Source organism: Babylonia areolata, chromosome 9, assembly GCF_041734735.1.
Source record: "Babylonia areolata isolate BAREFJ2019XMU chromosome 9, ASM4173473v1, whole genome shotgun sequence".
Lineage (NCBI taxonomy): Eukaryota > Metazoa > Mollusca > Gastropoda > Neogastropoda > Buccinidae > Babylonia > Babylonia areolata.
Window position 1 is genome coordinate 27,837,710 of NC_134884.1, and position 23,652 is coordinate 27,861,361.

Sequence of the window (23,652 nt, forward strand, 5' to 3'; positions counted from 1 at the left end):
GCTGACTTTTCCCCCTTTAACAAAAGATGTATTGGAATGCCAGAGGCATGGTCTGATGAGTTGAAGTGAAAAGTATGGATGGGATGTTTTATACATTTTGCAGCCAAGATATATTTTCTTTGCATTTGGATGAAAAACATGGTCTGTATAAAAATGCAAGACAATAGTTGTGAAAAAAAGGAAGCCTATAAAGTGTTGGTCACACATGACTTTTTTCCCTTCATAATTGCCATATTAGGTTGTGATGGAACCATCACAGGACTCAGATGTTTGGAGACATCAGTGGTGTTGATCAGATCCAACCTTTCCTTGACAGAATGCCTTGGTCATTACTAGATTAGTGTAAAAAAAAAAAAAAGAAAAAAAAAAAGAAAGAAAAAAAAAAGAAAGGGGAAATGCTCTGTGTGTGTACTATCAGATTACATTACCAGAAAAATTAATAGGGCATGACTATTTTGCATCACAACTCCCCACCCCGTGTCCATTTAGTTCAAAGGAAATTTAACAGTGGTTGATCAGAAGAAGAAGAATATATGATGTATTTAACTACACATACTTTACTGTGACCCACCAGTGCAGACTCTGGCAGGGGGTCAGATTCCTGTCCTGCGTAAACTTCGACCCGCCTATGCGGAGAAAATGAAAGTAGCTACGGCCGATAAACTCCCAGAAGTAGGTTACCTCCCCTCTGTATGCCTGACTAGCTTCCTCTTTTTTTTGGCAGTCATCTTGACTCCTGATCCTGTGCTCTTCATATGGCTAAGTTTTTTGTTGTTGTATTTTCTGTCTGTCTATTGTTTCTTTGAGTTTGACACTCATGCTTGTTGTTAGAAGAAGAATATACAACGTAATTTTGAACATAATCAAATCTGACAGACATGTACAGAACAGAAGAAAGCATTTCTCACAAATGACTGGACACTCTTGTGTGTGGGTGGTTGATTTTATTAACCCCTAGGCTGCCTATATGACGAGATAACTCGTCATGGCAAGCATGTATGCTTCACTGCCACAATGACGAGATAACTCATCATCAAAATATTCTGACTTTTCCCTGGTTTGCATTCACTTTGTTGACAAAAATAGTGGTAGCTTTAGCCTGGGGAATCTTTTTAGATTCTATTCATATCTAGAAACCCCATTGACGTCATGAAGCAGTCCTTTATTTGAACGCTTTGGTTTGGTCACTGTCCCAGTGTTTGCCTGACTTCTCTCCTCGCTCGCTCAACAAAATGTTGGACTGACACCATGCTCAAGACATGCGATCGTGACGAACTAAATCAACCAAGATTGCTGTCTTTAGCTGATGCTCAGAAAGAATTGAAGCGTAAATTTGAAGAAGACAGTGATGAACATTTATAGGACGATTTGATAGAATATAAATAGAGCAATCAAGAGAGTGGCCAAGATGCGACTATCAGTGAGTGATGCTGGCTGTACAGATGTTAGCAGACGACAGAACATGACCGAATTATTAGCAGGACACAGTGTGAGCGAAATTCTTGGCACTCAGCCAACGCGGTCAGACGAGAACTGGATCAAGTGAGAGGGGTGAAGAGGAGGGGGATGGAGACTGAGGGGTGTGTGGCCTCACATCCGTGGCCTCACATCCATTTATCAGTTGAAGAAGTCACGATGCATTGTGTATTTATCTCTTACAAAATAGAGATATATTGTGGTTGTTCTCGTTTGATTTTGTGTTTGCAGATATCCATTTGTCCAGAAAATATGATATTTTTGTGCAAATTACCTGACTAATGTTTGTAATGAACAAGTTGAAAACGTGACAAAAAACAAAACTCTGATTTCAAAACAACAGCATGTCACTAAAAATATATAAAATGGGAAAACAATGTGTTTTGTATTCTTTATTCATTCACCTTTCAGAAAATACACTTTTATGGGTCTTTCTCCAATAACAAAGAGCACAGAATTTTTGGAAAATTTACACCCGTTTTTTGTGGAAAAAACCCAGGCAAATAGATTTCACTTAAACTTTATTTTCCTGGCAGTGAAAGGGTTAATCTAAGTTACCAATAAATTAGTTGCGGTTTGAAACACTTTAGGGGGTCAAACCCTGAAACATGTACAAGGAGTTAAAAACAAAGTTCACACAGGGAAGCAGGAAAGCAAAGCAGTAATATAATTTGATTGTATCACATTATCAAAAACCAAATAAAATTTTCTCAACTGCCCAAAACTGAATGTTAACAATGCACAAGGTCTGTCAGTTATCACAACTACAGCTTTTCTTCCTTTTACTGATTAAAGTTCAGGGTGCAAATAAAAATATAAAAAAAAGAGGAAAAAAAAGAAGAGAAAAGCCCGTAAACTCCTTTACCACCAAGTTTACGTGTGAAAAACACTCCCTAGCACCAAATATTTTAGATAAGATGCTTCGGTTCATGTCAAAACACAATGGACTTGTTCACTTCAAACTGGGTCAGGGAGCAAAGGTTAGTCATTCCATTGGCCGGAAACTGGCTGCAGCTGTAAAGCTTTGTTACAATAAGAAAAATGGTCCTTTTAACATGACTCCTCGACACCGACTAAAGTCGCCTATAGTGGTGCTCTGTCTAGTTGACTAAGGTCATGTGTGGCAGTGAAAGAGTTAAATAAACCTGATCTGACATAAAAGGTTATCCATTTACCCCCCCTCCCCAGGAAAACCCAAATCTACTTATTTATTTGTTTATTCTGCTGCAATTTTTTCACAGTTTCAGTTTCCCTTGCTGCTCATTCTGAGTCCCCCATACACAGCCACACCCAGGTTTGTCTTTAGCAGCCCCAGTGTCGGCAGTCCAAAGGGAAGTATCAATGTAAGGTCGCTGGGAAGTTACACACCATTATTTACAAACATGTAATGACTGAAAAGGTAGAAAAGTAGTGTGCTGAGGATAATGTGTATGTTGTTCCTTCACGAGGCTACTAGTTCTACCCAACCAGACTGGTTTTTCTCAGCTTCTTCTTCACAGCCAAGTCTTGTCTTCTCCGTTCCAGATCCACCACCTGCATGTGACAGAAACACACACAGATACATGCACAGGCACACACAAACTAACAATTCTATTAAGAAAGAAGGGTTTGAAACATAACAGAAAAAACATTTTCTTTCTGCAACAGAACAAGATACCATGAGTCACAAAGCAGTAGTGGTCTTCATTTTTACTTCTTTCCACCCAAGTGATGTTATACACACATGCACAAACACAAAATAAAGTGGAGGGAGACAGACAATGGAAAGGAGAGGGGTAGAATTGTGACATGTAAGCTACAGAAGACAGATTTCAAGTTAAGAGAGCAGCGTTTATACACACTTCCCAACACTGAAGCAAATGACAAATTAACAGAGCAGCGTTTATATGCACTTCTCAACACGGCGAAGCAAAAGACAAATTCCAAATTAAGAGAGCAGTGTTTGTACGCACTTCTCAGCATGAATTGGTGATGGGCACAAACCAGTGCCAAATCCACTGAGAACCAGTTGGTACCTTCCTCCATCTTACAAATGCATGCATGCTAGCACACATTCACACACAAGACAAAAAAGCCTGTGTTCTGTTTCAAGAACATTGTCTCTATAGCTTGTGGCTTTGGAGGACGAGAGGTTTGTGGGGTGGCAGTCCCACACTTTCTGATGTCAGTGATAAACTTCCTGTCACACTGTCAAAGACCAAGCGCTGTTCGGATGATGCGTTAATTTGAATCAAGGTGCTCACCAGAATGCAAAGAGTGGCAGTCAGAAAGCTGCTGTTGAGCTGGAAATGGAAGGATCTGAAGTTCAAAAACAGGACTGGAAGATCAGCTCTGTGCCTATGCCCCCTCCCCAACCCCCCTTCCCCCAACGGAAAAACAACAGACATATCATTTGAGGACAGATGGCGGTATGCCCGATTCTGAGGGTTTAGCTACTGACATGAACAATTAATCATCTCCAAGACATACAGGAAACGTTTCCTTTTTTCTTGACTTCCATGAAAGAAATGATAGCAAACATGTCCAAAGAAAGAAAAGAAAAACTCACTGATTCTTGGTAAAATACATCACAAAGCAGCTTCTTTAACTCAGCTTAACTTATGATGTTTACCCCAACAGCAAACAACATCAGTGCAAAGGACAGCAGCACTGGTTCCCAGTTTCAATTCTTCTTCTGCGATTGTGGGCTGCAACTCCCACGTTCACTCGTATGTACATGAGTGGGCTTTTATAAGTATGACCATTTTCATCCCGCCATGTAGGCAGCCATACTCCATTTTCGGGGGTGTGCATGCTGGGTATGTTCTTGTTTCCATAACCCTCCGAACGCTGACATGGATTACAGGATCTTTAACGTGTGTATTTGATCTTCTGCTTGCATATCTACATGAAGGGGGTTCAGGCACTAGCAGGTCTGCACAAATGTTGACCTGGGAGATCAGAAAAATCTCCACCCTTTACCCACCAGGTGCCAATACCAAGATTTGAACCTAGGACCCTCAGACTGAAAGTCCAACGCTTTAACCATTTGGCTATTGCGCCCGTCTGTTTCTATCGAATTACCCCACATACTGAAAAACCCACACAAACCCACACGACACATTCAACATGATACGCTCAAATGATGATAATGCCAGTACGGGGTTGTGGCAGGTGTGTCCACACAGACAGACCTAACAGGTTCTGGTTGACAGGCATATACACATATGCAAGCATGCCAACACATCACACTGAAACAGTTCACAGTGATACAGTTTGAGTGGTACAGTTAAAGAGTGGTTCTGTCACGTGTGAATGAAAATAAACTTTCTCTCCACCTTTCTTTGATTCTAACAAGATCATGAACCATCAACACAGACTGCAATCAGACTCAGGAAACGCTGAATGCCAAAGATCAACTAGACAGCATCTGACTTGTCCTTTCCCATTCCCAAACATGCAACCACAGAAGCAAATGGGAAACACATCCATGTAACTCACCTGTTCTCATAGTTGTGCACCTGTGTGTAGTGTAGTGTAGGGAACAAAGACATTATTTTTCATGATGTGTCTTATGAAAAAAGCAAAGACACTTTGTCGTGCCCACAATAAAAGGAAATAAATTGTGAACAAGATTTTGTCATCATTTGGCCAAGTCTAAAAAATATGTTACCTGTTCTACTTGTTTCTGTGCAATAGCCTTCATCTCCGCTTTCAAGTTGTGAGAATGTGTCAGTTGCTGCACACACACACACAAGCATACATACAAATGATGTAGGTAAAGCATTTCACATGGCAAGAAACAAGAAGTTTCCATCAGTATGTGAATGCTTTCTGTTTGTACTGTGAATAGATGAGAGCAAAAAACTTAAATGCATGTGTTGTCAAAATTTTTCCTCTGTACGTGTACAATTTATGTTTGTATTGTGAACATAACGCGCGCGGAAATGTATACACTCACAATCACATCTAAATCTTACCTAAGATTTAGATCTGAATTTCAAACCAGTTTCTTCATTACTGGTTTCACTGAGTTACTCATCACTGTGTTATCTTCCTGACAAGTATCCAGGCCACCAGTCCAACAAGAATCTGCTCACTGCCATTAAACCAAGACCATGCCTCTCCAGCTTCACTGAATTCTTCGTTATATTATTATGGAGCAAATTCCAAGTTTTCAGACAAAATGGGGTGGATTACCAGGAGAAAATGGAACAATGTTCAAATGACTTACACAGAACGATACTTCATAAAAACATGTTTTTTTTGTTGTTGCTCCATTTAGCCTCTGTACACATGTGCCGTTGTCATGACAACCTAGTTAATATATTACAGATAACTCTAATTAAGTGCACTGATAGAGAAACGAAAGTCATTCTGCAAAACCAACCTTGACAAAGAAGGTGGAGACGTGGAGGAGTTTAGAGAAGCAGGAGGGGTACAGAGTGTCGTTACTGGTCACACCGGCTTCCTCCAGCACCCCTGCCACCACTTTCTCCAGCCTCTGATCAAACACAGCACCATGGGGTTTGTTGGTTTTGATTCAGCAACCACTCATGTTTAACTCATTCTACCCCACAGCTACATGCCTGGTACAACTCCCATGGACCAGCACTACATGAGACCACTGCAGAAAATACACAGTGGTTCACTAAAATGGCGAAAATTGATGGAGAATTGTTGATTTAACTGGTTGAACAAAGCTTTGTTTTCATGCTTCATGAATCCATAAACGGTTCAGTTTAGAATGCCAACTGTACCAAGCAAGAATGAACAAAATTAGAATAGTGTGCTGGTACGAGAATACTCGCACCAGGTCCACAGGGGAAGTAATCATGGTATGAGTTAATTAGTATTTGGAGTAGAATGAGTTAACAAAGGTTATTGTGCACAATCTGAATCAGTTAGGCCTTGAATTTTAAATCCAGTGTTCAGGGTTCGAGGTTCCATTTTGGCATGGTGCTGGGTCCTTGGGGAAAGGCTTTTTCCTCACTGCACAATGGTGTGAATGGGTACCTGACCAGCTGGGGAAGGTTGGAACGGTGGAAGGAGAGGATTGGGACCAGCCCGCCTATGCTGAGCCCTAGATACAGTGAATATGAATCTACTGCCCTGATGGCTGTAAAAAGCCATGCAACCTTTCATCTCAAACACTAATGATGAATTACTATAGTGTAACTGCAAAGCTCTATGTGGCATGCTTTCTACGAACACTGTCAATTATGAAAACAACGAAAGAACAATCACAAGATTCGTTTTTTTTGGTGACTATCCTCCAGAAAGTAGTTTACAGAATGACTGAAAGAGAAGGTAAGACGTCAAACAAGAAAAAACAAACAAAAAAAGTGTACAAATATTCACTTGAATAAATGCTTGATCATTTGACACAAACATGTGTGCACTCATACAGACACAAATGGACAAATATATTCATGATAGTTTTCTGCACTGGTATGAATAATGTAGCTCCTGGAGCCAGTGTGAATATATGGTTAAAAAGTCTAAGATTCTAAAGCCTTTCATGGCCATTGGGGCAATGAACTTATCCACTGCGTCCACAGCTGGGCATTGTAAGGTGGGGCCCAATCCTCTCCTTCAGCCATTTTAACATTACCCAACCATTCACACCTGGGTGGAGTGAGTAAAGTCAGAGATAAATAAGCGCCTTTCACAAAAACACCACACCACACTGAACAGGGCCTCCAACACTGATCACTGGTGAACCCTGGATCAGAAGTGCAATGCCTAATTCTGCAAGACACAAATATCAGAACAGGTTGGTTGGAAAAGGAATTAGACTGGGGAGTACTTCTGATGAGAAGAAGAAAAAGAAAAATTTCTTGGGACACTATGTGTGAGACTGAACTGAAGGGAATTCCAGAGTCTGGCTGCAATATGGGAGCATTTTCTCAGACCTTGTTGACCATGGTTAAAGGGAGATAACTGAAAGATGCAGCAATTACAAGACAAAAGTGAAGGATGCATGCAGAGATGTGAACTTCAAACAGTTCAGACAGGAAGTGAGAGCAGAATTTGTTAGGATTTTATAACAGATCTGCAGAAACACATTTGCACTGAATTGTCCATTTCATTTTGATAGGAAGCCAGTGAAGTTGTTAGCAGTATAGTACAAGTCTGATTTTTTTGTTTGTATATAAATTTCAACTTGAGATTTTACAACAGTGTCAAAGAACACACCCTCTTAGCAGTGGACAACTGTTTTGCTTCAATATTTCTGTTACTAGTGTTAGCCCTATTTCCTGCAACAAATTAACACCAAATTTACCTCACACCTACAAGACTGACAGCGTACCAGATTTGAGCTTGAAAGGTTCAGAAAGGTAGGCATGCATAGCATCTGATGACATAGATTTTCAAAGCCAGTCCAATATGCTCATGTCTATAAAGCCTATGTAACAAGACCTTTCACAGTACTTTTACTTCCACACATATGCCACTCCTAATACTGTCAACATACACACAGCTTCTTTTTGTCAGAGAATGATGCTGTTTTATTTGTACTTGTTTAAAAAAAAAAAATGTAACCACCTACCCTCTTATGTCTCTGTGAACGCGACTGGTGAGATCGACCAGAACTGGTTGGTGCCTTGCTCCCTGTACTTTCACTGGACAGCCGTCGTTCTGCGTCCTCCTCAGATGACACAGATGCTGTGGACCGCTGCCTGGTGGAGGACCTGCTTGCGTTCTCCGATAAATCACCATCGGAGGTCACCTGACTTGGCAGTTTCTGCGACAAGGATGGGCTAAAAATACTCACACTAGGTTTCGACAGCCGCCTGAAAGGCGGAAGACTGGAGTCTGATTTTTTGGGATAAAACACCGAGCCTGAACTGTTGTTGCTCTTCTCTTCAAAGCTGGCCCCGAGCGCTGGCGCCTGTGAATGCCTCCTCTCCTTGCCGGACTGACTGCTTTCTGAGCTCAGGGACCTGTCCTTCCTGACACTGACTTTGGGGGTGGAGAAATGGCTGTCATCTCTCGAGGACCTGGAGTCTCCCTGAGCACCGCTGTCTCTGGACAGGCGTCGCTTGGCGGAGGGCGTGGCCTGCAGCATGGAGTTGGGGGAGAGGGAGGTGCGGGTGATGGGGGTCAGCTTGCTGCCCCCACAGCTCACGTCCATCTGGCTGCGGCGGGACGAGTGGCTGCGGTAGCGGAGGGCAGGGACGTGTGGCTTGTCAGAGCAGACGTGGAGGCTCTCCTCCAGCAGGATGTTGTCGCGAAACTTCTGGAAGAACTGCTCCTGCCGCTCCGACTTCTTGGACGTCTCGTAGCTGTTTACCAACACACGTTGCACAGTTCAGTTCAAATGTACAGTATGACTACAACTCAAAGTAAGGTAACACTACACGTCATAGTGTAGTAACACTTTGTTGGTAAAGATTCTCTAATGTCGGATAGCATATAGTAGAATCTTTCCTTCACTCAGAATCTTCTGTTTGAACTTACTTGTGTATTTTGGTGGTCCCTCACACCACCTTCCTCAGCAAAACTGATGCAGGCAAGTCTGAATGCGGATACTAAGTAAAGGTAATTTTCTACTATACAGTACTTCAAATTATATGATAAACTAAGCTCCCATATGCAGTGTGTAAAATAACCCATGGCAACGAAAGGGTTGTACCTGGCAAAATTTTGAAGAAGAAAAAATCCACTTTAATATTCATGCGTGAGTGTATGCGTGCGTAACTGAAGCCTGACTGAATGACACAGGAAACGAATGATGAGCGCCCAAATGCAGCTCTAAGTAAACTGTACCCTGGTAGACAGCCTGCTGTGTAAATGACTCTGTGTTTGTATAGTGTTTAGAGACTGAAAATAGGAGGTCTTCAAATATCAATAATAATAATAACTGGCATTATTCAAGTATCAATAACAACAACAACAATAATAATAATAATAATAAACATACTAAACATTGTGGTACTGCAGATCTCTACAGGCGGGCCTCTCAAGATTGACTTCATCATGGCTGGACAGCAGCAAAAACAGGCACTATTCAAGTACCAATAATAATAATAATAATGATAATAACAATAATAATGATAAACAACTTACTAAACATCGTGGTACTGCAGGTCTTTACAGGCAGGCCACTCCAGATTCACTTCATCGTGGTTGGACAGCAGCTGAGGGCGTACTGCTGGCTGAACATCAAAGCAAAACAAGGCCTGTGCAACAGACGTACTGAAGCAGTGTGTGTGTTTATGTGCGTTTGTGTTGTGTGTGTGTATGTGTGCAAGCATGTGTGTTGTGTATGGTGTATGTGTATGCATGTGTATGTATATGTGTGTGTGCATGCTAGTGCATACATGTGTACATGTTTCTTATTGTCCCTTAGACATATCAAACCTGCACCTGCCCGTGTAAGACAGGCCCACAAACCCCGGAGCACATCCTGCAGTCCTGCCCCCTGTATCAAGATGCACGGATGCAGCAGTGGCCCTATGGAGCCACACTGGCAGAAAAGCTCTGGGGCACCAAAGAAGACCTCATCAAGACCACCACCTTCATTTCCAGCATAGGACTGCAAGTCTGAGACCATGATCTCGGGGAACGCAGAAGAAGAAGAAACCTGCACCTGATGCTTCATTACATTCTAATATCCTCCCTCCTCTTTCTTTCGCCCCCAACACATAGACAGTGAAAGCACACGAACACAAACATTACCTTAGAATGACCATACAACAACAGTGTTTGTATACATACCTAGTCACTTAAACATGTTAATAAAATTTGTCTGTTTGTCTGTCTCACCCTCCCTCCCCTTCTGTTTTTTTTTGTTCTCCCCTCTGTTGATGTCTCCATGTTGTCTGTGTGCTTGTGTGTGGGCACTTACTGTGTGTGTGTATGTGTGTGTGTGTGTGAGTGTGCGCGCACGCACGTTTTCTGTTTGTGTGCACACATGTGAGCGCACGTGTGTGCAGGGCATATTTTCTTGCGTAATGGTTCATATCTGCACTTTTTCTTGAACTATCATCTTTGTGCATGTAGATAAATATATGCCTTTTTTCTTCTTTTATACTTATAGCAGCAATATGTCTGCATGTGCTGTCGTATTCCATTACACTTCACTGTCTGTGTATTGTTTGTTGTGAGATGCTTAGAGCCCACAATATGGAAAGTTTGCGTCATGAGTACTATATACTATCATTAATACTATTATTATTATCATTTTCATTATCATTATTGGCATCAGTATTATTAGAAGTATCATTATTATTAGCATTATCATAATTCTTAATTGAGATGCTTAAAGGCCATGATATGGAGAGATTGTACCATGAGCACTATATGTTATCATTATTACTATTATCATTATCATAATCTTCATCATTATTTGTATCAGTATCATTAGTAGTATCATTATTATCAGTAGTATTATGACTCTTAATCTGACAATGAATGGCTGCTACACTGCTGTATACCTTGACAGGAGAGAGATCTTCGTGGATTGCATTGCCATCAGGCTTGAACCATTTCACCATGTCTTTGGCGTCCATGGAAGCTGCACATACAACACACATACCATGTGAGGCCCAACTACCCTGTCTCCACACCTTGTCCAGTTTGAAAAAAAAAAGCCCGTCTTTCGTTTTGTTCTTAGTCTTAAGATATCCTCGTCACTTTCATCGTCCGGTGTTTTACCTATTCTCCACCTGTAGTAGGCATGAGACTGTGGTTCAGGTCTTAAGATGTCCTTGTCACTTTCATCGTCAGGTGTTTTACCCACCATTCTCCACCTGTAGTAGGCATGAGACTGTGCTTCAGGTCTTAAGATATCCTCGTCACTTTCATCGTCAGGTGTTTTACCCATTCTCTACCTGTGGAAGGCATGAGACTATGGTTCAGGTCTTAAGATATCCTTGTCACTTTCATCATCAGGTGTTTTACCTATTCTCCACCTGTAGTAGGCATGAGACTGTGGTTCAGGTCTTAAGATATCCTCGTCACTGTCAACGTCAGGTGTTTTACCTATTCTCTACCTGTAGTAGGCATGAAACATTGGTTCAGGTCTTAAGATATCCTTGTCACTTTCATCGTCAGGTGTTTTACCTATTCTCCACCTGTAGTAGGCATGAGACTGTGGTTCACAAATGAAACTGAACACACAAAGAGAGAAAGAAAATTTTTTTTGTAGCAACACAGACATGTCTAACTCTGCAGTCCCTATATGGCTTTTAAAATAAAATTACAAAACAAGTGGTTCAGAAAAAAACAACTAACAAAAACAACAACAACAAAAATTATCTTCTTATTCTGAAAAGTGTTGCTTTTTAATTTTATTTTTTTTATTTTTTTTACTCTAGTTTCCACTCCTTCACTGTTCATTGCTAAAATCTGCCTGCAAGGATAACCCAGCTTCATCAGTCTGTGATGTGTGGCTGAAAGAAGTTTTTTGTGTGTGTGTGTGTGTTTTTTTTTTTTTTAACTTTATTTTATTCTTTTTATGGGCCAGTGTGCATGCACTTCTAGGAGCACCAGCAGTTTAAAAAAAAAAATTTTCAATGTTTTTTTGTGTGTGTGTGCCCATTGTGTGTGTGTGTGTGTGTGTGTGTGTGTTTAGTTCTTCACGTTCATTGACGAAAAAAAAAAATCTTTTTTTTTTTCTTTTTCACTTTTTGTTTTGTTCTCCCCCTCAATTTTCCATTAATGATAACATTAATTTAATACACAATTTTCGTTTCTGAAGTATTGTTCTAAGTGTGCACAATTCCTCATCTGACTGTTCTGATTTCATGGACAACTTCAGCGAAAACGACACACAGATGTGTTTCAAGATGTCTGGGTTTTTGGTTGCTCAAATGTGTGTGTATGGGTTCCCTGAGTGGGATAATTCACTGCCTGTCCGTCTTCGACACCAACCAGCACCATTCCCCCTGTTCAAATCCCAGCTAAAAACTCATCTGTTCTGTAAGACGTCTTTGTTTGTTTGTTTTTGTGTGTGTTTTGTTGTTGTTTTTTTCTCTAACGAGAGCTATTTTCTGCTCATGGGTGTCTGTGTATGGTTGAGTGTAATTTGTTATTTTTGGGCACTGGCTGCATGTGGATGGGCAACTGCTGGCACATTGAGTCTAAATTTACTTGGAGAAATACACTGTACAATATACTACAAATGCAATTCATTATCAAATTATTATCATTATTTATCATCATTATATTATCATAACTGAAACAAGCTGAAAGGAGTTATACAAGGCTGATAAAAGGACACATCCCTGTTCAAATCAGTCTTCAGGCGCCAGAGGGGACTATACAAATGTAATTCATCATTACTGTTATCATCATTATATGATCATAATTGAAGCAAGCCGAAAGGAGTTAAACGTTCAAGGCTGATGGAAGGACACATCCCTGCTGGACTCACAGTCTTCAGGCGCCAGAGGGGAAGACAGCATCAGGCTGCAGCTCTCGTTGGACTGGTAGCGTCTCAACACCTTAGCCTTCGACTCGTTCTCCAGCAGAGCTCTTCTTTCCGGCCACTCCGATGACACACGCTCCAGGTCTGCAATATCTGTTGCATTTTCATCTGAACGCCTCCTCTTGATCACACAGTATTTAAAAATATGCAGAAGGGATTATGTTTTGGGCTGCCCCATTTTGAAAGGGTCTCAGTGACATTAATCTCATACAAAAAAAGCAACAAAAATACAACAACAACAAAGCGTTAAAGTTCCCAAAGCCTTTCACAGGTGCAGTGAATTCATATTCACTATGTCAAGGATTCAGCATAGGAAGGCAGGACATAAAACTCTCTTTCAGCCACTTTAACCCAACCCAATCAAAGTCAGGTACTCATTCACACCTGGGTGGGGTGGGGAAAATCATAGCAAAGCACCTTTCCCCAGTGCACACCAGTCCACTGGAAATGTGGGAGTCCTCTTATGAGTTTGAATGACTTGTTAACATACAACAATGAAACAACATTGCTAACCCTCAAACTGATGACTGTCATTCCTTAGTCACAGAGCCAGTCTGAGTGAGTGTCCCCTCTGAGTGGAGACTGCCATTATATCCCTCCAGTGTCACTGCCTCCATTCCACCATACAGCTGAAAGTCGCTCTTTTGACAACAGTTTGACATTTCCTTTCTTTTAACCATGCATTGCCTGCTCCAGTGGAAGGACAAAAATTCTTTTTTTTTTTTTTGGGGGGTGGGGTGGTGGTTCTTTTTGCCTGAGCTTTGAAATTTATAGAGTACTACTGTCTGGACTCACTGAATGATAAAGACACATTTTTGCATCTTTACCGAGTATCTCATGGGCACATACACTTGTGCACACACAGGCACACATGCAAACACATACAGACCCATTCACAACACACATCTAATATCACTCAAAATGAAAAGGGGTTAAAGAATGGATATGCACAGATGCACACACACACACACACACACACACACATGGAACCAGTGCAAACAACATGTACATATGCAAGAGCGCATACTTACACACATGCCAACATGTTTTAAAGTTACAGATAACATTCCCACCTCCTCTTCTCTCACACAATTTACAAAGGCTTTCTCAAGTAGATATCGAAACAAAAACAACAGAACAAGCATAACTGGGTAGAAAAACAAAACAAAAACAAATTTAATGATGAAAATGCTGTCAATACCTAGGAGAGGTATGATATCCAGACTCCTCATAAATTTTTGGTCATCCAAACCTAAAGACGTCTGCTTCTGCCCCTGTTGGAGAAAGGCTTCCTGCCCCTCCCTCACGCACAGAAGAAGCTGTCCAGCCGTCATTTTCACTGTGTCCCTCTCATCAATCATACCTGAAAACAGAAAAAGAAGAAAATGAAGAAAAAAAAGTATATTTTAGTAACTGGGACAGTATAACGTCACTGCGTCAGTTTTTCTCTGCAACTTAAAAACTTTTTTTTCAACAAACAAAAATTTTCTAACATTGATCACTTGATGGTTCCCTGTGGACTGCTGATGCTAGGACTGTGACAGACGAACCCGGGTGTGGCAGTGTTTGGGGGACTCCAAATGAGCTGTGTGGGGACAGTGCCACTGAAATGGTGCACATGATGGGCAGCAAGAAAAAAAAAGAAGAAAAAAAGAAAAAAAAAGAAGAAGAAGGAAACTGATTATTTTCCAAAGCATTATGCCCGATTTGGATACAATAATATTTTAACTCCTGTCTCATATTCTGACATGAGCTATTTTTGTTCTCAGGAAGTCATGGCTTTTCAATTGGAATATATGTCGTACATAAAAGCCACATTCATGGCATATGATTTTTTTTTCATGATTGAAAGGAAAAGAAGGCAAAATGGAATGCAAGAAAATACAAAGCTAAAAAAGGAAAAAAAAGGAAATCACACACACACACATAATTTCACATACATAGAGAAAGAAGAAATGGAGAGAGTGGGAAATTTCTATCTGTAATTTCTTGTATCAATGTCCACCCAGTCGCAGAATTTTACAGCTAAACACTGGTCAAGTTCAATCTCCCCAATCCCTGCATCCATCTTTTCTCACACTGACAATGACACCAACTTCCCGTTCTTTGTCACACTCCACTCTCACTGACACAAGAGACACATACATGCATACACACACACAAGCACACACAAGCACATATGTGCACATGCACACACAAACACAAACTGCACACACACACACACACATAAACACACACACCACACATATCCACACACACATGCACTTGATCTTACTTTTCTTTTCACTGATGCACTGGACAAGAGACTGCAAGCAAGCATCGTCAGTCCTACCAAAATCCACTGCAGTCAAAAGTGGCAAACTCTCCATAGTTTTTCTTATTTGGCTGTCACTGTCTGTCTGTGACAGAGCCTGAAAACAGAATGACCAAGTGAAATCAGAGAAACATACTTATTTGTTTTTCCCATTTGAAAATAATAGTGAAATATTCCTGTAGGAGTCTTCCATCCGAGTTTAGAGATATATACGCATTCCACGAGAAAAGTTTTCATAATGCAATGGAACATTACAGTGAAGATTCATAAGTACACATGCATGCAAACACACATACACATTCAAGCCATGAACACACACACACACACACAAACACATATACATTCACTGAACATGAACATCAGCAACCTCACATACACACAGTTGACACACACATACATATGCTATCAAACAAACAAGACCATACAAGGTAGCTATGGTGAAAACAGGACAGTTCTCCACCTTCAATTCTTCTCTGCTTGAGTCTTTTCTTTTCTTTTCTTTTTTTTTTTTTTGCATTCGTGGGCTGCAACTCCCACGTTCACTTGTATTATACGCGAGTGGGCTTTTACGTGTATGACTGTTTTTAACCAGCCATGTAGGCAGCCATACTCTGCTTTCGGGGGGTGTGCATGCTGGGTATGTTCCTGTTTCCATAAACCACCGAACGCTGACATGGATTACAGGATCTTTAAAGTGCGTATTTGATCTTCTGCTTGCATATACACACGAAGGGCGTTCAGGCACTGGAAGGTCTGCACATATGTTGACCTGGGAGATCATAAAAATCTCCACCCTTTACCCACCAGGCGCCGTTACCGTGATTCGAACCCGGGACCCTCAGATTGAAAGTCCAACGCTTTAACCATTCGGCTATTGCGCCCGTCACTCTGCTTGAGTCAATCCATGTTTTTCCTTTCAGAGTTTTTACTTTGGATATGTTCCAGTTATTATTCACTTTCCAAAGATTCTTAAAATTTTGTATTGATAACTGACAATTATATCAAGAGCATGATGATGATTAACATTTCAATCACCAATTTAATAATCTGACTACCTACTATCTACTTCAGAATAACAAGTTGACAACTTACATGTATTTCATGATAGCAGTTTGATCATTTACCCATGTATCTGATAATAATGATTTGACAACCTTCTGTCTATTTAAGGATAATATTGAGAACCTACCATCTGTTTCAGGATGATAATGATTTAAAATCTACCAACCATTCAAGGATAATAATTTGACAACCCACTACAGATATTCAACAATAATAATTTCACAATTCCAACTATCTAATAATGCTATTTTACAACTTACTATCCCTTTAACATTCATAATGGAACAACTATTTAATGATAACAATAACATGACAACCTATAATGGGACAACCTACTATTTAATGATAACAATAATATGACAACCTATCATTTATGTAACAACAATAAGTTTACAGAAAGCCATATATCTTACAACAATTTTGATTTGACTGCCTACCTTCTTTTCAACAGCAATAATCTGATGACCTACCATCCATTCTACAGCAATAATCTGATGACCTACCATCCATTTAACAGCAATAATCTGATGACCTACCATCCATTCTACAGCAATAATCTGATGACCTACCATCCATTTAACAGCAATAATCTGATGACCTACCATCCATTTAACAGCAATAATCTGATGACCTACCATCCATTTAACAGCAATAATCTGATGACCTACCATCCATTTAACAGCAATAATCTGATGACCTACCATCCATTCAACAGCAATAATCTGATGACCTACCATCCATTTAACAGCAATAATCTGATGACCTACCATCCATTTAACAGCAATAATCTGATGACCTACCATCCATTTGACAAAAATAATTTGACAACCTATCATCTGCTCAACAGTAATAAACTGACAACCTACTATCCATTAAACAGTAATAATTTGACAACCTGCCACCTATTGAATGATAATAATAATCTGGCACCTACCACCCATTTAACCACAATAATTTGGTACCATACCATCCATTTGACAGTAATAATCTGACGACCTCCCATTCATTTAACCATAATAATCCAACAACCTACCATCCATTTCACAATAATTAAGCAGTAATATCCCACACTCACTAATATTTTCTCCCCCTTCACAAGACGATGAGAAGTGGGCTAGATGCTAGTCATTTGACTGAGGATGAGACGACAAACCGAGATCCTATGTGTTGCATGCACTTAGCACACTTTAAAGACCCCCACAGCAACAAAAGGGTTGTCCCTGGCAAAATTTTGTAGAAAAATCCACTCTGACAGAAAAACAAATACGCTAGCACACAGAAAAAAAAAAGGGTGGTGTTGCACTGTTGTGACACGCTCGCCCTGAGGAGAGAGCAGCCTGAATTTCATACAGAGATCTGTTGTGACAAAATGTATATACATATATATATATATATATATTATATACATATATCTATCTATCTCTCTCTATATATATGATAGTCGTGTCCAACGATGACCATCAGACCAAGCAGAGGAGGCAACTGCTGTACTGACTATCTGGACTAGAATTTGATTATAGTGGAGAATTTCTTGCCCAAGTTACATCCCCACTCTCTCAGCCAAGAGGGTTTTAGGACAGTCGGCACTGGGATGGTTCACAAAGGCCAACTAGCCCCCAAGGATGCAGCACTAAGAGCCAGTGCAATCTTGCCTCCTAGTTTGAGAATCATAGTCTAAGACAATACAACAACAACAGTAATAATCTGACATAAAATAACAACAGTAATAATCTGACAACCTACCTGCAAGTCCAGGTCACAGATGAAGTAGGAGGCCTGGTGGATTTCCTCAAACAGCTCGGTGCTGACCTCTGAAGGGGAGCGCAGGACGATGGCGGTGAGAGGGGAGGCGGGGTCCTGACCCCCGCTGACCATCAGGAAGAGGTGCTGTCGGCATGACAACGAGCCTCTCTCTGGATCTGTTCCGCATGTCATGCAACAACACAGGGTTTCCGACATAAAACATGGGCTTGAAAGAAACAGGTATTGTCCCAACTGGTGCAGCTGGTTAATTTGAGATTATTAATGGCTGATAATCAGTTCTTGAAATTAAAACACTGCACTTCATAAAAACTTTATATACATTTTTATATATCAAACTCTAGCTTCAACAAAACCTGACATTCAATTATCAAAGAATTGATGTTTGACAAATGACTGATTAGCATGAAAAGGAAAGAATCAAAACCCAGATGTGGAAGAAAACAACCCCTGTTGAATCACTCACTGTAAAGATGTAACTGAACACATTTTTCACTCTTGACATTTTTGTCCAACCGACCATACAGGACCATATCAGGACTGCCCAACTAAATAAAAAATCTGTCACACTAAACTAAGATCCGTCATATATATAAAAAACCCAACAACAATCATCATCGTCATCCTCCTCCTCCTTCATCGTCATCAATATAAACAAAATAGTCTCAAAGTCTGTGGCCTTTCATGCCCTGCTCTCATGGTGACCTCAGTTTCGATACCCCTCCACTTCCGTGCTTGGGGTGAGTCCTGTCAATGTCGTCAGTATCGGCAGATTCATGGGGGGCTGTTGTTTGAGGGACGTGGTGGCGGTCTCCACTCTGGGAGGGACGCTCACTCAGTCTGGCTCCACGACTAAGCCATTATTGTCGTTAGTAGGGGGCTTAGTAGGTGGTGTCCTAAGTACGTTAAAACAGAACAGGCACCACTGAACACCACCGAGTGACTCAGCAGCAGTGCAGGGTCTCCTCTGGTGTGTGGCCTCCTGGCGACCTAGCATCGATGGTTCCCTATGGACTGCCAATGCTGGGACTGCGATGGACGAACCCGGGTGTGGCCGTGTATGGGGGAATCTAAATGAGCGGCGTGGGAGTAATGCCACTGAAACGGTGCAGATGATGGGGCAGCAAAAAAAACAAAACAAAAACAAAACAACAACAAAAAAACAACAACAAACAAATATACAAACCAACACAGTTCAGGACATATGCTCCAGGATCAAGTTGCATTGCTTGGACGGAACAGCCTAGTATGGTCGTAACCCCGCTACTAACTGTGTGTAGTATGGAACTTACCAATGGCGTAGTTCAGTCAACATAGGCATTTAGTCACGTCTAACTGTCAAAAAGTTAGAACCCAAGCAATGCAACTGACACCTGACCATTAAGCTATTTAACTCAGAGTACTACTCTTGTGTCAAAATTTGTTTTATAAAATGGTGTACCCGTTTCTACGTATGCATAAACCACGAGTGAAGAGAACTAACTTCTATCGCATATAAATTTCCATCTCTGTCCACACATGTCATATATGACCAAAAAAAATTTGGTAAATTTCAGTATACTTTCTTCGTTTTTCCACATCAATACAGCAGGAAAACCGGCTGAGGATGTTCATTCTTTAGGGCTGAACGGATTACAGAAATAAAGACAAGGCTGTACTGAAGACATCATCCCTTCAATTCAAACATCCCTAGATTACAAAAAATTGTAAAAAAGAATAAAAACATTTCAAAGCCACACAAAAAAGGGCTTATATAGGGGAAAAAACCAAAACCCCCAAAAAACCCCACTGCAGAATGGACAGCTAGTGCCCATACCAGTGTTCACAACATCACTACCTAATCACCAAAACAGCACAGATGGTACACCATACACTGCAGAAAAAAGGGAGAAAGAGTGTCAAGACTTGCTGGAAAACCAAAAAAACCAAAAAACAAACAAACAAAAAAAAAACCCCCGAAAGGAGAATGGACTCACATTGTCAACCCATGCACTTCAATTGGAATAGAAAGAAATGAAAAGCTGGATAGGACAAAGCCGCTTGCCAGACGGCACTTACACAGCAGATTGAGAATCCTAATAAGCAATTTCATTTATGTTTACATACGCAGTGTATTCATATTACACAACAGACAGAAAATCTTGATACTCAGTGTATTTCAACATGTATAAGACTCAACGGAGAATCCTCCACATACCAGGGGTAGGCCGTTCTGACGCAGCAATCCCTTCTTTCCAGGCTGAGGTGGTGAGGCCATGGGACGATGCCATGGGTATGATGCCTTTCACATACAGCGGGATTCTCAGCAGTAAGGCGTCCTGAACAAAATAACCCCACTCACAATCCAGCTGACCGCGTAGCTCTTTCAGGACTTGAACTGAGCGAAAGAAAGTACACATGATCCAGCACCACAAACTGGGCCTTAAATCACCTCATGTAAGCTTGAGTGATAAAAGGGATACAGATAACTAAATCAGTGAATCTGACACAGACCAGTTCTGGAGTCCTCGGTCTAATAACAGCATTAAAGGAACTAATATGTTGGCGTCAGTGTTAATAACAATAATTTAACACATGAAAATGTCAATAAGCTGTCTTCTGTCGTGGATGCTCATAACTCAGTAAAGAAAATCCTTGGGGGAAAAATACACAAAATAAAATGGCTTGATTATTTGACAAGGTTTGGCTGACAGAAAATTCCTGCCAATGTTAATCAAACAATACACCATTTTCATGCCAGGTCACTTTACAACTCACGGTCACAAGACAGTGACTGAAATTCAGAAAAAGAATCTGAGATTCAGACAAAGACAGAAAAAGACAGACAGACACATGGACCAAGACAGATAGACAGACAGCTCACCTTTTGATTCAATGTCTCCACAAGTCGTCCAAACGTTGTTTCTGGATTCACATGTCTTCTGCTCAGGAAGCAACACCCATAAAACATGTGTACTTTCATACCCACAACAACTAGATCACATTAACCTTCATTATGAATTGACATACATAAAGATGGATGCAAAAAAATAAACCACCAAAAAAAAAAAAAAAATCATCTGTCTCCAGGACCTTCCACACAATCAGGATGTTGGAGTGTGAACTCTGAAAGTTCCAGTCACCACACTTCACTGGAAAACCTCTCAGGCAGAAAGGGTGATAATGACACGCTGCAGTTCTGGCACTGCTAAGAAAGTAAAACACTGAGACACTGATCCAGAGACAATCAGAACTTACTCTCCAAGATCACGTATGATCTGTATGAGAGGCTGTTCTGCAGATTAACAGCATGGAGCAAGCAAGGGATTTTCCTTGAAATATTTTTTTACATCTAACAGATGTTGCAAATAGTACACCAAATTTTGAACTTGATTACTTTTACTACACCTTAACAGGCAGACTAGCCAAAACTTAAGCCATCCTCTTTTCATAGGGATCATTTCAAAACAAAGGAATACCCCTTACATAGGGATCATTTCAAAACAAAGGAATACCCCTTACATAGGGATCATTTCAAAACAAAGGAATACCCCTTACATAGGGATCATTTCAAAACAAAGGAAAACCCCTTACATAGGGATCATTTCAAAACAAAGGAACACCCCTTACACTGGGTTCATTTCAAAACAAAGGAATACCCCCTACATAGGGATCATTTCAAAACAAAGGAATACCCCTTACATAGGGATCATTTCAAAACAAAGGAAAACTAAACACCTTACATAGGGATCATTTCAAAACAAAGGAATACAGAGGGACTGTTTCAAAACAAAGGAATACCCCTTACATAGGGATCATTTCAAAACAAAGGAATACCCCTTACAGAGGGATCGTTTCAAAACAAAGGAAAACCCCTTACAAAGGGATCGTTTCAAAACAAAGGAAAACCCCTTACATAGGGATCATTTCAAAACAAAGGAATACCAGTTACATAGGGATCATTTCAAAACAAAGCAATACCCACCCTTACAATTACATTGCGATCATTTCAAAGAAAGGAATACCCCTTACATAGGGATCATTTCAAAACAAAGGAAAACCCCTTACAAAGGGATCATTTCAAAACAAAGGAATACCCCTTACATACGGATCATTTCAAAACAAAGGAATACCCCTTACACAGGGTTCATTTCAAAACAAAGGAATACCCCCTACATAGGGATCATTTCAAAACAAAGGAATACCCCTTACATAGGGATCATTTCAAAACAAAGGAATACCCCTTACATAGGGATCATTTCAAAACACAGGAATACCCCTTACAAAGGAATACCCCTTACATAGGGATCATTTCAAAACAAAGGAATACCCCTTACATAGGGATCATTTCAAAACAAAGGAAAACTAAACACCTTACATAGGGATCATTTCAAAACAAAGGAATACCCTTACAATTACACTGCGATCATTTCAAAGAAAGGAACACCCCTTACAGAGGGATTGTTTCAAAACAAAGGAATACCCCTTACAGAGGGATAATTTCAAAACAAAGGAAAACCCCTTACATAGGGATCATTTCAAAACAAAGGATACCCCTTTCAGAGGGATTGTTTCAAAACAAAGGAATACCCCTTACACAGGGATTGTTTCAAAACAAAGGAATACCCCTTACAGAGGGATCATTTCAAAACAAAGGAAAACTAAACACCTTAAAGAGAGATTTTTTCAAAACAAAGGAATACCCCTTACAGAGGGATCATTTCAAAACAAAGGAATTAAGGGGGAGTCTCCACCCGCACACACTGACCGACGATGAAACTGGCAACACTTCAGGCAAAAGATAACTGCACACACTGACTGAACTAACTGACGATGAAACTGCCAACACTTCAGGCAAAAGATAACTGCACACACTGACTGAACTAACTGACGATGAAACTGCCAACACTTCAGGCAAAGGATACAGTTGGAGGCTGAAGTCATCAAAGAGGTAGAGAGGCATGGATGCCAGACAGATGTGTGTCAGGACCTCCATCTGGGGACCAAGCCGGAGGTCTGTGTTCCATCCCTCCACCCTCCAGTCCTGAGTAGAATAGAATATTGTATTGTATTGTATTGTATTTCTTTTTATCACATCAGATTTCTCTGTGTGAAATTCGGGCTGCTCTCCCCAGGGAGAGCGAGTCGCTACACTACAGCGCCACCCATTTAAAAAAATTTTTTTTCCTGCATGCAGTTTTATTTGTTTTTCCTATCGACGTGGATTTTTCTACAGAATTTTGCCAGGAACAACCCTTTTGTTGCCGTGGGTTCTTTTACGTGCGCTAAGTGCATGCTGCACACGGACCCTCGGTATATCGTCTCATCCGAATGAATAGCGTCCAAACCACCACTCAAGGTCCAGTGGAGGGGGAGAAAATATCGACGGCTGAGCCATGATTCGAACCAGCGCGCTCAGATTCTCTCGCTTCTGAGGCGGACGCGTTACCTCCAGGCCATCACTCCAAAAAACCAAAAACCTGTTTTTGATGCATGTCTTGACACTTTTCTCCCATAGAAAATAGAATAGAACAGAATACAATATAATACACTACAATACAATACACTACAATACAATATGTCTTTATTACCAAGTGTACTAGGGTCACAAAGAATACTGCCCCATTCACTTGTAGAACACCAC

General features: G+C 40.6%; 1 protein-coding gene across 2 annotated transcripts in view; it reads right to left on the minus strand.

Annotated features, from left to right (window-relative positions):
- Positions 1 to 137: 137 nt before the first annotated feature.
- LOC143286188 (mdm2-binding protein-like) overlaps positions 138 to 23,652 on the minus strand; it is a 35,148-nt gene continuing 11,633 nt past the window's right edge. Inside the window, exons 8-20 of one of the 2 annotated variants that reach the window (XM_076593821.1) lie at positions 22,934 to 23,052; positions 20,893 to 20,947; positions 20,227 to 20,347; positions 18,012 to 18,187; positions 15,168 to 15,303; positions 14,094 to 14,255; positions 12,839 to 12,976; positions 10,899 to 10,978; positions 9,529 to 9,617; positions 8,009 to 8,744; positions 5,846 to 5,959; positions 5,129 to 5,194; positions 138 to 3,009 (exon numbers count right to left, since the gene is read on the minus strand). In XM_076593821.1, coding sequence (XP_076449936.1) covers positions 2,935 to 3,009; positions 5,129 to 5,194; positions 5,846 to 5,959; positions 8,009 to 8,744; positions 9,529 to 9,617; positions 10,899 to 10,978; positions 12,839 to 12,976; positions 14,094 to 14,255; positions 15,168 to 15,303; positions 18,012 to 18,187; positions 20,227 to 20,347; positions 20,893 to 20,947; positions 22,934 to 23,052 — 2,067 coding nt within the window. In that variant the 3' untranslated portion in view covers positions 138 to 2,934. Of the gene's footprint in view, positions 3,010 to 5,128; positions 5,195 to 5,845; positions 5,960 to 8,008; positions 8,745 to 9,528; positions 9,618 to 10,898; positions 10,979 to 12,838; positions 12,986 to 14,093; positions 14,256 to 15,167; positions 15,304 to 18,011; positions 18,188 to 20,226; positions 20,348 to 20,892; positions 20,948 to 22,933; positions 23,053 to 23,652 lie in introns of both variants that reach the window. The other variant, XM_076593820.1, reaches the window with a different exon arrangement.